Here is a 15,736-nt window from a genome sequence, read left to right on the forward strand (position 1 = left end):
GTGGCTTTTTGTGGCTTGTACGTGTGCTCTTGTATTTCTTGTGGTTTACTGGCACAGATTCAGCCGTCTTTCTACCATGGAAGAGCTCTGCCAAGTCTTTTGTTAAAGATAAAAAAGCACCTTTTACCCTGAATGGCCAACGTACTTTATTATAGTCATCTCTTACTTCATCAAAGCATGATATTAGTGTGAAAATATCAATATTACCAATATTATTGGTGAAAGTGAGCATAAATGAGAAAATAACTTAGAAAGGCATTCAGGGAACAAATGTCTTATATTCTCTGATTATCACTATCACTGACCCTTTGCCAAATTATATAACAATTTTATTGCAAATGACTCCACCAAGCAGATAAAAGTGTCAGTAAAATTTTGCTGCACCAAACAGTTTGGGACAATTGATATCAATGAAAAATAAAAATAATTAGGCTATTGTTTGTTTTTTTTAATCAACCTGTTGGCCGCAGACATCAGTTTAAGCAGTATGAACAAATAAATATTCTATTTTACATGATTGCATTAATTTAAAAAACATTTGGCATTCATTTTTCATCATTTTAAAAAAGAAAAAGCAGGGAGGCCATTAGTGCTGTTTGCTCCAGATGTTGAGGTCAATGTGAAAATATGTCAAGTCCATAAACTGAAGGCACGACATCAGGTAACAAACCATACAGCAAATCCCAATCAGCTGAAATTATGACAGTCCATATCAGTCTATTGTATTCATAATGTCTTGCTAATTAAGCTCTTTTGTTTAATTACAAAAAGAACTCCCCTGCTATGGCATGACAGGTTGAAATTTCTTCCTCACATGCACTGGAAACCGGCTCAGCTGTTTCCGATGATTCTGGCTACCTGAAAGCAGATGGTATTTGATGATTTACTCAGACTCGATAAAATATTTTCATTATTTTCTCTACCAGGACCATGCTTTATTGAATGTGTTAATTAATCTCCAGTGTCCCAAAAGCTAAATAAATAAAACAATTCTCACAAAGAACTCAAATATTCCTTTTAATTAAAGCCCCTTTGTCATTGCTTATTTTTCTAGATCATTCATTTGTTGATTCTATGCTGTCTATAGAGTATAGACTGCAGAGTTAATTAGCTGAGGCCTTAAAGTTGTATATTGAGTAAACATAAACAAAAGGCAATAGATTTAAACTATGTGACACTCACTAATAAACTGTTGTTTCTGTATTGAATTAAAAATAATAAGCAGTAGCACACTGACCCATAGAGCCAATAAGGGGCATGTTTCCTCCATCCCCGTCAGCGCAGGGTAGACGTCTCCTGCTGGGTGTGACACACTCCAAAAACCCACTAGCTGTAGAGCTGGTGATGCCCATACTGAAGCCTGTCACACCCATAGGTGTGCTCTCACCTAAGGGACATACAGAAAAAGCCTACATTACGTTTTATTTTTCTTATATTTTGTCAAAATCTAGTTTGAATAAATAAGTTGAACAAATAAACGATCCACCGATTTTCTGGCTATTGCTAAAAGTGACTTAAAGGAACACGGCACTTATTTTCAAAAAAAGTGCCGATATGGCCTGGAAAATCTTTGGTGATTTTTGAGTACGATGCTAATCGTCTATGCTAAGCTACAGTTAAAAGCGCCACCGCCCAGACCCGGAGATCAGCTGAATATTTTTAAAAACAGTAAAACTCAACTGTTTAACTCCAGGGGAGTTGGAAAATGGCATTTTTTTTAAAAGTGGAGTGTTCCTTTAAGACACTCAAGTTTTATGGTCCAAGGTCACATATGAAATTTTTCAGACATGAAACTGTAGAAGGCAAATGCATGGTGCTGTAAGTTTGTGTTGTTCCTCCTTCCACTGGCCAGATCAGGCACCTACTTAGTAAACGTAACCCACCTTTGACAAGTCCTCGACTAGTCCTCATGTTACATGCAAAATCCATAGGTGTGAAGGACCTTTTCATTGGAGTGTCGGACTGTTGAACAAAAACATGGTATGAGTTGCATCTAACAATAGCCTCCTCTGTATTTACCTCCTATTTCAAGCACTGTTACCACAGCAGGAAAGTATCTATATCACTTCCTTGTTAGGGGTGGTGTCATGTTTCTGCAAAGCTGTATAGAAATGCAGTTTTGGTATTTGGTTTTGTTCTGCATTAAACTGCTGGTTACCTATAGCTATAACTGCATAACATCTGATATCACAATGACTAATCCTATGTACAATGACCGTACATGTACGTCGTCAAGACTTCTGTTTAATATATGTTTTGTCATCCGCAATGTATGCTGTTTCGCTCTACACTGCTGTACTGTAATCATAATCGCAGGGTAGATTTACTCTGAATGTGTGAGTAGTATTGGGCCGAGACAGAGACTCCAGCATCAGGGTGGGCTCTCTCAGAGGTGGGAGGTTGTTTACTGCATGCATGACACTGGTGGAGCCGCCTCTTAGGATCCTTCCTCTGAGCTAAGAAATACAGAGAAAGATTACAGCTTTGATTGTGAAGCCAAACTAAATCAATGCAGACTGAATAGCCAACCATCTTTAATTAAACAGAATTGTTAAAAAAATATTTCTTCCAATTAAAATATAGTTGTTGTTGGTTTTTTTTTGGGATATTTTGAATTTTCTTTAAAAGGGCAAAGGGTGACCATGTTTACTGTTTTCAGTGTCACATCAACCAGACCATGGAGGCAGTATGCCCCTTTCACCCATTGAAAAAAAAAATGCTGCTATCTCTGTTTACAGAGATCAAAGTCCAGGTAGCTTTTCTTTTGTGGGATGCTGAAACACCTTTCTGCTCGTGGATTTACACTTAAGTTCTGTCCGAAACTAAAAGCAGCTGCTCTGCTGAAAGGTTTCAGATAGTTTTCAACAATGTCAAATAAATTAAAATGCAATTCATATTAGATAATAAATTTTTTGCAAATATTTAAGCACTACAATCCCTGTTAACAGTTAACAAATTAATAAATGTACATCTATGAAATAATAGAACCGCTTCTGGCGTATTGCCTGTTTTTTCAGATTTTAAAAAAATCATACGATGGCTGGTCAATGCTAATATATTTGATTTCGCTAAAGGTGTTAAGGACAAGGTTGAGATAGACTTTATCACATATAGCTAATATAAGGTAGTGGCAAATGTTAAATCCAACAGATTGTGTTTGTGAAATATGATTCATGCATATATATATATATATACTACTATTAATACGCAGATTTACTGCGAACAACATTTCTTCTTATTAGTATCAATTCTTAATACAGCTGTGCTGCTTAATATTTTGTGGAAACCATGATACATTACCAAAAAAAAGATTAAAAAAGTATCATTTTTTAAATTGTGTAAAATGCATCCTTGCTGACTGTAAATAATAATTTATTTAACACAGAAATGTACTGCATGTATGCGTAAAAAAAAAAAAATCAATGTTGCGAGGAAGTAGAACAAATATCTTCAGATAAGGCAGATCAATAGTCTGCAGGCCACAGAGACACTGGCCTGGCTTGTTACCTGCACAAGCTTGGAAATGGGTGCATAGTATTCTTGCTCTTGAGATTCAGAGTGTATCTGAGGAAGCCTGTGGCTCTGAACAGCACTCACCGGTGGAGAGGGCAGGCTTTCATTCACAGTCGATCTGCGAGAAACAAACCCAAGAACACATACTTACTCTAATTAACATTCTGCGTGTTTACCCATGCCTGATACCCTGCAGGAGCTCAAGGCTACTTCTGTGATTTTTCCAAGTGATGACAAGGTTAAAAGTGTTACAATTAATAAGGTGCGATGCAGCTTGAGGGACCAATTTAACAAGCGCTTTTAAAAGAAGCCTGCATTTCAAAAGAAGGCCTTGGCCTGTTCTAACGGGACCCCAGTAGACCCTGCATTGAATAATCTGCAGCCACATATTCTGAAAAAATTGCATCATGCATAAAGGAGTTGCTGCAACAGAACCTCTACATGTAAAACTAAAGATATAAAATGTTGCATGCAGAGGTATAGTTCACCCAAAACACATTCTCAGAGGAACACATAAAACGAAATTACACGCTATGCAGCTACAATTAATGGGTACCAGAGCTTTCGAGCTTCAAAAAGAATGCTACAAACGTTTTATAAAAGCAGCCCATACGTTGTGCATTACATTCTAAATCCATATGAAAATCATAAATTATGCATATGAATTCTTCCATCCAGGGAGTTGAACTTAAAAAGTGAATCTGTTTGATTTTTAACAAATTATTTAGACTACATAGTTGAACTACGAACTGATTCAACAGAATATATTTGACTCAAAAGGAACAATTTATTCACAATTTGTTGAACTGAACTGGATAATAACAATCGTCCTCTATAGAGCAGTTTTACAGCTGCACCATATTTGTTTAGTAAATAATGAAATCTGCAACATTAACACTGTTACTGAACCAGTAAAACATTAAGGATCAGTCCTTATGTGTCAGTGGGATTGACATACAATTTGTCATTTTACTGAAAATGATATTTTAGCAATCATTATATGTGGTTTCCATCTGCTGTTTAGGATCAGAAATAGTGATGCCTTATTCATGAATGAATTACTATTTTGATCTGCTTGGTCAAACGCATATCTGAAATGGTTTCTGATTCATTCAGACAGTTCAACCATGCTCTGGATCATTTGTAGCAGCTTTTTTACACCAGAATAGTAATGGGATATTTTACAAGACCAAAAACAAAACAGGAGCTGACTGAGGTCGGATATTTACTTACAATCCATTGTGCTTGCAAATGCCAACCATTTGTCAACCACAAAGCAGCTCTTTCCTGCACGCACAGCTTGTGAACGACTCTGTACTGCAGGTAAAGATGGTTTATATCCATTAATATCCAAAAAAGTATTAAAAAATAATATAAAAATAAAAGCAGCCTTTGTGAGTGTGTGATAAAAGTAAAGCCCCTGTTCAGAACTAATGAGCTTTGCAACATTAACACTGTCAGTGAACTAAACCATGCTAAATATTGACATTATTATCTTTTGAGAGCTGCTTTACAGTTAAAATTTTTATGTTTTTCATAATTTAAGGACTTTAAAACATGAATGATATTATTTTCTTATTTATTACTGTGAAGCTGCTTTGAACTCTATATTGTATAAAGCGTTTTATAAATAAAAGCGAAAAAACTGTGAAATGAATCAGACATCACTACTTCTTTTAAACTTTCATGATAGTGCCAACTAGGGAGGAAAAACTAGGCTGAATGTCAATATTATTAACGAATACTGATACACAAAGTTATCATATGGCTATACAAACTTGAACCATTATGCAAAATTCACGTGGACTACTTTCCTAACGCATCTATTGTGCTCTTTTATTTTAAACCTTTCCGTTTGTGTTTCACAAAAGAAAGGAAGTCATATGTGTTTGGAACGACCCTTTAAACTTTTTAAACATGTTTTCAAAGTTACAGCTCACAGTCTAGTTCCTCGTAAGATCTGGCTTCCATTCGCCGTTAGGTTGTGGTACATCCGAACCCTGCCGCTGAGTCTGGGCAGTCTGCGCTGGGCCGCGGGTTTCTGTACGAGTATACCGGACCCTCTCAGAGCCTGGGTCTTCACACACATCAACACACTCGCTCCATCATCTGGGTCATACCTTAAGAGGAGCCAAGACAGATCAAGTTGAAGATCTTCATTTGTTTTCATACTGTTTTATCTGCGATTAATATATTGGTTAATTCTGCTCCTTATTAAACTGTCGAAGAAAAATAGAAATGGCATTTTTGTAGGGTTAGATATTAACTTTAGAAAGTCCAAAATACTTACAGCGCTCTCTCACTAAATCCCTGATGTCTCTGTTGCAGAGGCTTTGCTTGGATTGTCATAACACCATTTAAATTAATCTTGTAGGCACTTGAGTCCTGACAGAAGAAATGACGCATTAATAATATTAAGACAAAGTAACAATCAGGACATGTTTTAGTAAGTTCTCACCTGTACATTATTGCTGCATGTGGACAGGAATGTGGTTCTGCTGCTGGACCCCCTGGACAACAGAAGATGATGACCTTTAACAGGGAGCTGAGATGAAGGCGCTTGACTGGAGCTCTCCAATGTTCTCCTCTGTGTTGTTCCATCTAATGCCAAGAGAATATTAGGGATTTAGAGAAATCACTAACAGTGCACTTAAGTTCTGGCAGATTTGCAAGTGAATTATATTTTATTACTCCAAAATGCCATAGAGTAGCACAAACAGAGACCAGTACTGTACAGGTCATGCTGATATCTCAAGCTCCATTTCATTGTTGAGTTTACATCATTCATTTTTTTTAAATATATGTATAAGCTTACACCCATTTGAAATGCTATGCAAAAAGGCAATTGTCCTGTGCTGATGTATTTCCTATTTAAACTGAAGAAGAAAGTGTTTCCACAAAAATATTAAACAGCTCAACTGTTCAACAAATGATATTAAATGCAGCAATTAAAGATGCTGAAAATTCAGTTTTGCCACCACAGGAATAAATAAAATTTGATAATATATTAAAATAGAACAAATGTTTCACAACATTACTGTTTTACTGCATATTTGGTCAAATAAATGCAGACTTAAAAGCATTACATTTTACCAGCTCCAATTTTTACAAAACTTTGTTCTTCACTTATCAAACATGTGCTTTTGGCTAATTTTGCTGTCTTAGATATTCAGTAATACACACCCGGGAGCTGTTTCTCCCAGTACTTGTGTAAGAGCTCCTCCAAAAGACCCACCACCTCCCTCCATATGTCATCAAACAACTCATCTGCAACTGCGTCACGGATGCATGCGTGAGGGGATACCGGGGGGACCCCACCCCTGGGGGCCACGGATGAAGACTTCCTCTGATCCACTTCCTCCTCTTCCCTACAGTCAAAAGAATTATGCAAGTGACAACAAAATATTCCCTTTTGCACACGATTAACAGTCCATTTATGGTTAATAAAACTGCAGAAAACAGGAAGCAATGAGGCAGCATAGCACTTGCAGACTTTAGATGACTTGTTACTAAATATCTACTGAAATGCAAAGAAATTTGATTAAATGGAAATCAATAGTAAGGTAGACTGGGGCTAGTTGTCACAATGACTACTACTATATATCACAGTGACTCAAATATCCAGTTATTTGGATGTGTTTACTCACAGATTATTATTATTTTTTTCCAAAATAAAATGTAAATATCATGGCATTCATGCATTTAGTTTTATATGAGAATTTTGTCATATGTGTTTTTAGTATTATGGAATGTACTATACACTTTTACGATGTATTTTTATGACAATATACAGGTGTGCAAGCTTCTGCCCTTTAATGAAAAGCAAAGGCTATTTTCGTCTATTTCAGACTGAATAAAGGATAACTTGTAACGTACATTTCTTTTCCATCATAAGCTAAAAACTCCTCAATGCTGCCCTCTGCTTCATACACCTCCTCTTCCTCCGTGAGGTCCAGTGAGTGCTCATAAAGAGGAGAGCTGGAGCCCCGGACAGACTGCTCACACCAAAGGCCCGGGGCCAGACTGCGGCCTGCTACATACAGCCTGCAGGCAGAGGGAGAAAGAGAGATATGAGGGACAAAGCAAAATCTCACCACAGCCAGGCCAGACTGATAAATGCATCGCCTGTGGACATGTTCAGTGCTGCGTCTCCATAACATATTGCATATTTTTAATCAGGTGAGAGGCCTCCTCCTTGAGGGTTGATTTTATGTGTTATATCAAATGTATAATGTATGATAGGCTTCAGTGCATATTTCAAAACAATAGATAAGTGCAGTCAAGCAAAAAAAAGAGCTAAGCCCAGGAACCAATCAATAGCGTCAGCCCATTAATCAAGAGATAAAGCACCCCAAACATTTTTTGTAAGATAAGACTGACCTTAAAAAGTTCAGGAGTAATTCCAACGATAAACAGAACACTGTGATAAATTGTACGTAATGACAAGAAATTGTAGAAGAACATAGTTTATCTTGAATTTGCAACTCTTCCTAAAATCTACATATATACCTAAAAATGGTATTATATTTAATTGTATTGTATCGTGTGATAGGTCACACTTTATTTTAAGGTCCAGTATTTGATTTTAACAAAAATGGAACTGTGACTTTTATGAACTCTTAATTTTCTGTTTATTAATAATTAGTGGTTAAGTTTAGGTATTGGGCATGGCTAGAGATGTAGAATATGGTCATGCAGAATATGTGCTATATAAGAATAAACAGCCAATATGTTAATAACAGGCATAAAAATAAGCTATATTATATTATATTTAAAAAGTTTGAAGATGGTAAGACTTTAAGAAGTAAGAAGTTTCGCCAAATATGCTGAATTTGTTGAAGGCAGTTTGGTGCTTAATATTTTTGTAGAACTGTTATACATTTTTCATAAATCTTTGATGAATAGAAAGTTCAAAAGAACTTGCAATACTATACTATAAAAACCTTGACTGTAAACCTTTGAAAAGTAGACATTATAATAATGTTCTTTAAAAGAATTTAATACAAAAGAGGTATCAAATGGAGTTGCTGCAAAATAAAAGTCTGAGGTTTCTGTTCTTCCCTGAGAAGTTTTACAGGCCTTTTCGAGCCATCTGCGCTGGCCCTCAGCCAGAAAGACCGCTCGGTGCACTAAATGGAGACTCAAGAGGGCTCTTTAACTCTCACCGAACAACTATTAAATGGAGCCACATATATATATATATCACAATTTTAATTCCATTTTCAGTGAGAAAACCTTTTATACAGTTTAAATAATGAAAGAGCTGATAATATCCCAAATGAGCTGCTATATCCTTAAAACAAAGCAACTAATCAGTTATTAGCTTACATTTGCATTAACAGTAAATCTAATCTATGTTTATTTGTTAATTGTCAATTACATTACATTACATTAATTGTCAACTAATTCTCATTAATTTGCAACTACATGTCTACTGCCCCTCAGACTAAACTGTTAGGGTAGGTTTATGGTGAGAAGATAGATAAGCAGACAGTCTACTAATACTCTAATGACTGCTAGTTTCCATGTAGTTGCAAAGTTACTTACTTTTAGTAGAATCTCTAAAGTGGAGAGTCAAATTAAAATGCCACCAATTAATTTAGTTAATTATGTGTTATTAAGGGGCTTACTCGCTATGGTTTTCTCTTTTGTCCAGACAGCTGGGTGTGGAGAAGAAGGAGGTTCTGGCACTGGACTCTCGTCTGCAGATGTATTGAACACCTTCCTGTTTGGGAGGCTCCAGCTGATTCCCTAAAATTCTAGTGAAGGGAGGAAGCACAAAAAGAAAGCATCATTTGGCCGAATTGCGCAAGCTTTAGAAATTATTCGAATATTGCTTTTCAGTGCTATTTCAATTATTGAACTTGCTGATTTTTTATTTAAAGGGGAAGTAAAGCAATACAAAACTTGGGAAGAATTTCTCTGTTTCTAATTTGTGAACGTTACATTATAGCTATCGACGATGCCTTGGGCAGTTTCTGTGAGTAACAAGCGACAACAGCGATGTGTGATAGTGCTTTTATACCACAGCTCAAAATACAGTATGTTAACATTGATTAAGTTGTATTTCTCCACCCTCTAAGTGCGGAAAACTGCTCAAAATCTTTGTGGAAACAGTGATAATTTTCTTCCCTGTGATTATATGATGAATAGAACTTTTGAATCTTCTGAATTTTGAAATTCTATATTTACCTAACCCTTTAAGTCACAGAACAGTCAAACTTTTCTCACTAAGGAGCAGTACCTGAGATGAGGGGTGTGTCCGTTCCACTCCTCACACTCCTCCTGCAGGGACTCCAAGCGGCTGCTGACTCTCCCCTCGTACAGCAGCTCATCCACAGAGTTAAAGAGCTGACGCACACGTTGTGTATTCGCCCGCTCGAACTCCTGCACGCAAGCCAAGCCAAACAATATACCACAATAATCCCATAGCATCTAATGAAATGTTTGAAACTGTTAGACACATGGACTAAAAACAGGAAACTGAGACTTAAAGAATTATAAACAGAACAATTGTCTCTTATTGATCTAGTGTTAGTTATCAAGTGCATATTAATTATAATAAATTGCAATCCCTCTTTAGGTGGGTGGGTGTGTTTGTCTATATGTGACCCTGGGCCACAAAAGCAGTGTTATGTCTGGTGTGTGTGTGTGTGTGTGTGTATATATATATATATATATATATATATATATATATATATATATATATATATATATATATATATATATTTATAGCCAAAAACTAATAGTGTGGGTCAAAAACAAATTGTATGGGACAAAATATAATTTTTCTTTTATGCCAAAAATATTCATGTTCCATGTAAATTTTCTACTGTAAATATACCAAAAGAATTTCATTTTGACAACTTTAAAGGCAATTTTTTTCACCCTCAAATTCCTGATTTTTCTCTAGCTGTACCTAAAATATTTTTCAAATATAGTCCTATCCTAATAAACCATATATCAGTGGAAAGCTTATTTATTCAGCTTTCAGATGATACATACACATACAATTTACCCTTATGGTTTTGTAGACCATCGTCACACACACACACACAAATATAAATATATATAAATATGACCAGAGAGCAATGTAAAATATATGCATATATGTATACACATATATTTTACATGGCTCTCTGGTCTTTTGCATGTGAGCATGTTTGATATAAATCATACAAATAATATGTAAATAGTTATTACATGTAATTACAGTTGTGCAATACATGTATGTAAATATAGTTATTTCAATTCCCTTTACTATTCCGCTTCCTTTAGAGTACGGCCATGTCTTAGTTCTTTTGAACCTAAACTTAACAATTCATGAATTAAACTCTGAGACCGATGCTAAAATTCAGACCAGTTTTGATGGAAAGGCTATTAAACATTACGTCATATCTCCAGGAGCAGATGGAGCTGTGCTCTGTGGAGAGACCGGGGCCAGTGCCTGGGCTGCCGGAGCGGGAGGGGAGGTGACTCACAGGGGTAGTGCCACCAGCAGAGGATTGACCACATGACGAGACACTACCAATGAAAAAAATGAGCCATTCATATCACTCTGAGGACCATTTTCTACTTTCAGAGGTCACCTTAAAATAAGGTCTGAGTATTCTAAAATGAAAATAATGATTGCGTTACCTGAGACCACTGTTTGGGACCCTGGTGACACTTCTGGTGAATGGGGCAGGCACTGAGCTATTGCTTTTGTCAGGTTCGTTGAGCAGCTTTTTCCTAATGCATAATACAAGGGAATAAAAATTACAAAAATCTCCATTAATGCTGTGCACAGAACACAAGCTGCAGCGATGCATTCAAATACACTGATGAAACATAAAAAGCATAACCTGTTTAACTTCATTTAAAGCTATTTTAAAATACAGAATAATTTTAGAATTAATATGCATGCAGTTTTTATAACCTTGTATTAATTTGAAGGCTACATGTAACGTGCATAAAATTTATTTTTCCCAAAGCAGGACCATCTAAAATGTACTAATCAAGCCTACTGTAATAACTTTGCTATGAAAAACATATCCATCTACAAGTATCAGGGGGTCACATAATGCTGTCGTCTCCAAGCTTTCACTCTTTGTCTCAAACTGCCTCTAATCTATCTAACAATTATGTCATGAATAATTTAGACAGTACAAGATCAAAGTACAATATACAGAGTTGGAGTGTCACATTTATCGCCATGACAACAAGAAGCTTTATCTGTAAATTTTTACACAGTAAAACTATAATTTATTTTCAAATTGTTTTATAATTAAAGGTTTCTTTGGTCTTTTAAGATTCATTAGTTCTCAGAATCTGTATTTATTAAGATCTGTGAGTAAAATACAGTATGTGCTTGTTATAACCCACAAAAATAATCATGCCAATTTTTTTTAATGGATTTACACTGAAAACTAATTATGCAAAAAAAAAGTAAGATAAGTGGTTGCAAACAATGAATTTGAGCTACATTTCATTTAAAAAATATACATTCTACCTATTTTTATTTAAATGTAGCAAAAAATAAATTAATTGCAACCACTTACCTTTAAAAAACATTGTAAATTAAATTGATATTTTTTTTCAGTGTACTGTACTTCACTTTGATCTTTCAAACCCAAATAACAGCAAGATGTCACATCAGTGATAATTACAAGGGAGTTATCAAATATAAAACTTGCTTAATTAGTGACCTTGCTAATGCAAAAAAAACAATCAAACTTCTAATAATGCATAATATTATGACGATCTGTGGTTGTTACTTAAAAACTCCTTCAGAAATGCCCATAACTTCACAAATAACTTACCCAACTACAATGAGTCCAGCATGTCTGCCATGGCAGGCTGCCCTGTAGCTGTTTGGGTAGTGCGAGAGCACAGGAGGTAGGGTGGCCAAAGATGGGGCCCACCCAAAACCCAATGCACAGTGCATGGGAAAAGTATTCCTCTAGGTTTGTATGGTACCCAGTCCAAAAAACGTAAAGGTAAGACATTCAGACCGACAGATAAGCACTTAAAAGTATGCAACTTCTCTGCAGGATCAGCGTGAGTGTGCTCCTCTTCCCCCCGCCCTGAGCAGAGGTGGCTCGGATCTGTTCCTTCAGCTCCATCAAGGGAGTGTTTGGACACGCTACAGTGACACAGCTCAGGTCTGAAAGTCCCCACCCTCCCCTGGATGACTCACAGGTGCGCACACCTTACCATCCATCCCAGGAGTCTTTTTAAACATCTCAGAATAAACATTTAGAAACAGAAATGTTTCTAAGTTGGCTTTTTTTTCAGAACATCCAGCAGATATCGAAAAACAAATATAACTATAAACCTGACAACAGCAGGTTTAGGTTGCACAAGCAAAAGTAATTTTAGAGAAGCTCTTTCAAGCATAACAGAAAATATGCTTACCCTCAGGCCATCCAAGATGAAGATGAGTTTCTTCATCAGAACAGATTTGGAGAAATTTAGCATTACATCACTTGCTCACCAATGGATCCTCTGCAGTGGACGGGTGCCATCAGAATGAGAGCCAAAACGGCTGATGAAGATAATAAATATCACAATAATCCACAAGCAATCCACTCCAGACCATCAGTTAACATCTTGTGAAGCAAAACGCTGCAAGCCTGTAAAATCCATCGAGACGTGATATGATAGCTATGATATGAGACGCTATAATATGAGTGCTCTGCTTGTATTATTACTTGCTCCGGTGAAAAAATAAATCATCTCGTCAAATTCAAGAAAGGAACGCGCACAGACCAAGCATGTAGAAATATATAGGTGGGCTTCGATAGAAGATGACAACAAGGGATTCATCTTTTCTCTGGAGGAAGCGTTGTTATTCATAATGCCAAAAAGCAATGGTTTAAATTTAAAACGCTTCAATGATGGAGTTGTTTCTTATAAACAAGCAGCTTTTAACTTCACAAGACATTTATTGATGGTCTGGAGTTGGGTGTGCTTGCACTTGTTGGTTATTATTTTAATCAGCTGTTTAGACTTTATGTCACCTTCTCACTAAGTGATATAATGCTAAATTCCTGAAAATCTGTTTAGCAGTATAAAACAGAAAACGGTACACAACCTATATTGCAGCAATGCTGTATTTATACGAAAACTGAAATGATTTTAGATGGGGCATGTCCACTCCCAAAAAGCACTCCATGTCAAGTAGGCCTATAGCTATTTCTTTTAAACTTTAATAAATATAGGAGATATTAAGACCTCTCTGTGCACACAGGAGCACAAACTGACACCACGGCTACAGAAGACGTAACGCAGAGAAAGGGGAAAACTAATTAGCAGCGGGTGAGGGCTTCAACGGTTGGCAGGGGTCACAAGGAAGCCAGCATCGGTAGCAGCTCAGGTTTCTCTGACAGAGCAAACAGCAAATAATTTCAGCGGGTTGCCCGCCAGGGCCTAATGAAACATGCATGACCAGCATGGCAGCAGAAAGCCTTAGCTGACTGACATGGATTCTTTCTCTTGTCTGCCTTTTAGCAGCAAGTACAACGGGACAGTGATTTCATTCAGTACAAGCCTGTCACATTTTACACCATTCCAGGGTTCAAATAACATTAAACCTGATTGGTTAAAGGAGTTATCTTGTTTAAAGTAATATCAAGTAGTATATAAACATTTAGTTTAGTGTATATAACTATGCATGTGAATCAATCAATCCATCCATCCATCTTTGCAATTTATAATTTTGAAATTGGTGCCTTGTTTGAAACAAAAAACTTCATGGTATCCGTTTGGGTGGGGAAAACAAATAGTGTCTATCAAAAGATTTACCTAACGCACTTGTTTTGATTTTGATGTTTTAGTAATTTTTCTAAAGTCTGATGTTTTGAGTTAAGTCAGATTCTTTAACACGAGCTGTCATGTACAGTAGCCTATTGGATATATATTAAGGATACTGTCATCCAAACAAACAAACACACACAAGAAAGAAAGAAAGAAAGAAAGAAAGAAAGAAAGAAAGAAAGAAAGAAAGAAAGAAAGAAAGAAAGAAAGAAAGAAAGAGAAAGGTGTGTGTCTGCATCAAAGGAAAGCCACACTTTTGCCTTCAACAATTTTCAAAGATCAGCTCTAGTGAGGGACTTCAGTCGTAACTAAATGCTGGTGTAGATTGAGCAATTAGATATGCTCGTGCCAAAGGAAAGACTATACCCTGATTCTATGACATTAGTCTTGTATTAATTAGTTATCAAGTACTGAGCACATTCAATTAAATATTGAAGGTCGTGCCACAAAAGAACACAGTTTTGACTGTAGGCTATTTTAAGTTTTTTTTATTTAGCCAACTGTGCACTAAAATAGCCTAACGGTGTCGTCCCTTATTCCTCAAGTGCGTGTGTAGCAAACTTCTTGCACAGACAGAAATTCCCAAGAAGCACACATTTAAATAACAAGATAATCAACAGCTTTTAAAACTCCAGGGTCTCGCACGAAGAGAAAGATAAGACGCTTACTTGAAGCTGTCATCTCTCTCTCGAACCGGACTCATACTGTCCTGAGCTCTTCCTGTCGTCTTCCATTGAAGTGTTCGTCCGGAGTCTAGCAGAGACTTGTTGAAGCCGCAGCGATAACGCCTGTCAGGAAAGCCATGCTGGAACTTCGCTCCGGTAGAGCCGCCGCTCGGCTCGATGCGCTCTACGGTGACCTGCATTAATGAACGTGACCGGCGACAGACAGAGCGGGTGGCGAGCTGTCACTCACGAACGGGACACTGTTACTGTCTGCCATTAACACTGACAGCCACGGTGCAAATTCTGGGGAGGCTAATTAGCTGCTCCCCTCAGCGGAAGTCAACGCACTAGGCTGAGGGGTTCTCAGAGTTGAGTATCTGTTGTTTTTGCGCGTACACGAGAGTGTATGTAGGTATGCAAACGACAAAAGCATCGTTTAAATTACCACTTGCGCGCAAAAAAAGTTAAAGTCAGGAAACTAAAACAGGCTATGCTAACTAACGAAAGTAGAGGAGTAACCATGGCAACAGTTTTCCGTTCTAGCGCTTTCGGTCAGAATTCGTTCAGAACGATACTTAAACAAAACATTAAAAACTGCAATTATTGTTTTTTTTTTGTTATTTTTCTTAACAAAAATAGCATGTATACCTAATTTTTTTTAGCCTAAAGGTTTCACTAAATTAAATTTGAAGTATAAATGTAGGTTATATAAATATATATTTAGGTTACATTTAGCGTTACACGTTAACGTATGCTGCAAT

At 36.7% G+C, this 15,736-nt stretch overlaps 1 protein-coding gene across 2 annotated transcripts; it reads right to left on the reverse strand.

Annotated features, from left to right (window-relative positions):
* Positions 1-33: 33 nt before the first annotated feature.
* Positions 34-15,452, reverse strand: fam149a (family with sequence similarity 149 member A). Of its 2 annotated transcripts, none has more exons than XM_043256852.1 (15): positions 14,979-15,452; positions 11,152-11,244; positions 10,905-11,037; positions 9,758-9,900; positions 9,144-9,272; positions 7,390-7,557; positions 6,697-6,881; positions 5,972-6,114; positions 5,804-5,898; positions 5,454-5,633; positions 3,598-3,631; positions 2,328-2,456; positions 1,884-1,962; positions 1,238-1,387; positions 34-858 (listed from the first exon to the last, which is right to left on the reverse strand). In XM_043256852.1, exons 1-15 carry the CDS (start codon positions 15,173-15,175, stop codon positions 782-784), a joined length of 1,935 nt encoding a protein of 644 aa, XP_043112787.1. In that variant the 5' UTR covers positions 15,176-15,452; the 3' UTR covers positions 34-781. The 2 variants fall into 2 exon arrangements, with proteins under 2 accessions (XP_043112787.1, XP_043112786.1); XM_043256851.1 differs by having other exon boundaries at positions 3,508-3,631; positions 14,979-15,451.
* Positions 15,453-15,736: the final 284 nt, after the last annotated feature.

This window comes from Puntigrus tetrazona, chromosome 14 (genome assembly GCF_018831695.1).
Source record: "Puntigrus tetrazona isolate hp1 chromosome 14, ASM1883169v1, whole genome shotgun sequence".
NCBI classification, from domain to species: domain Eukaryota; kingdom Metazoa; phylum Chordata; class Actinopteri; order Cypriniformes; family Cyprinidae; genus Puntigrus; species Puntigrus tetrazona.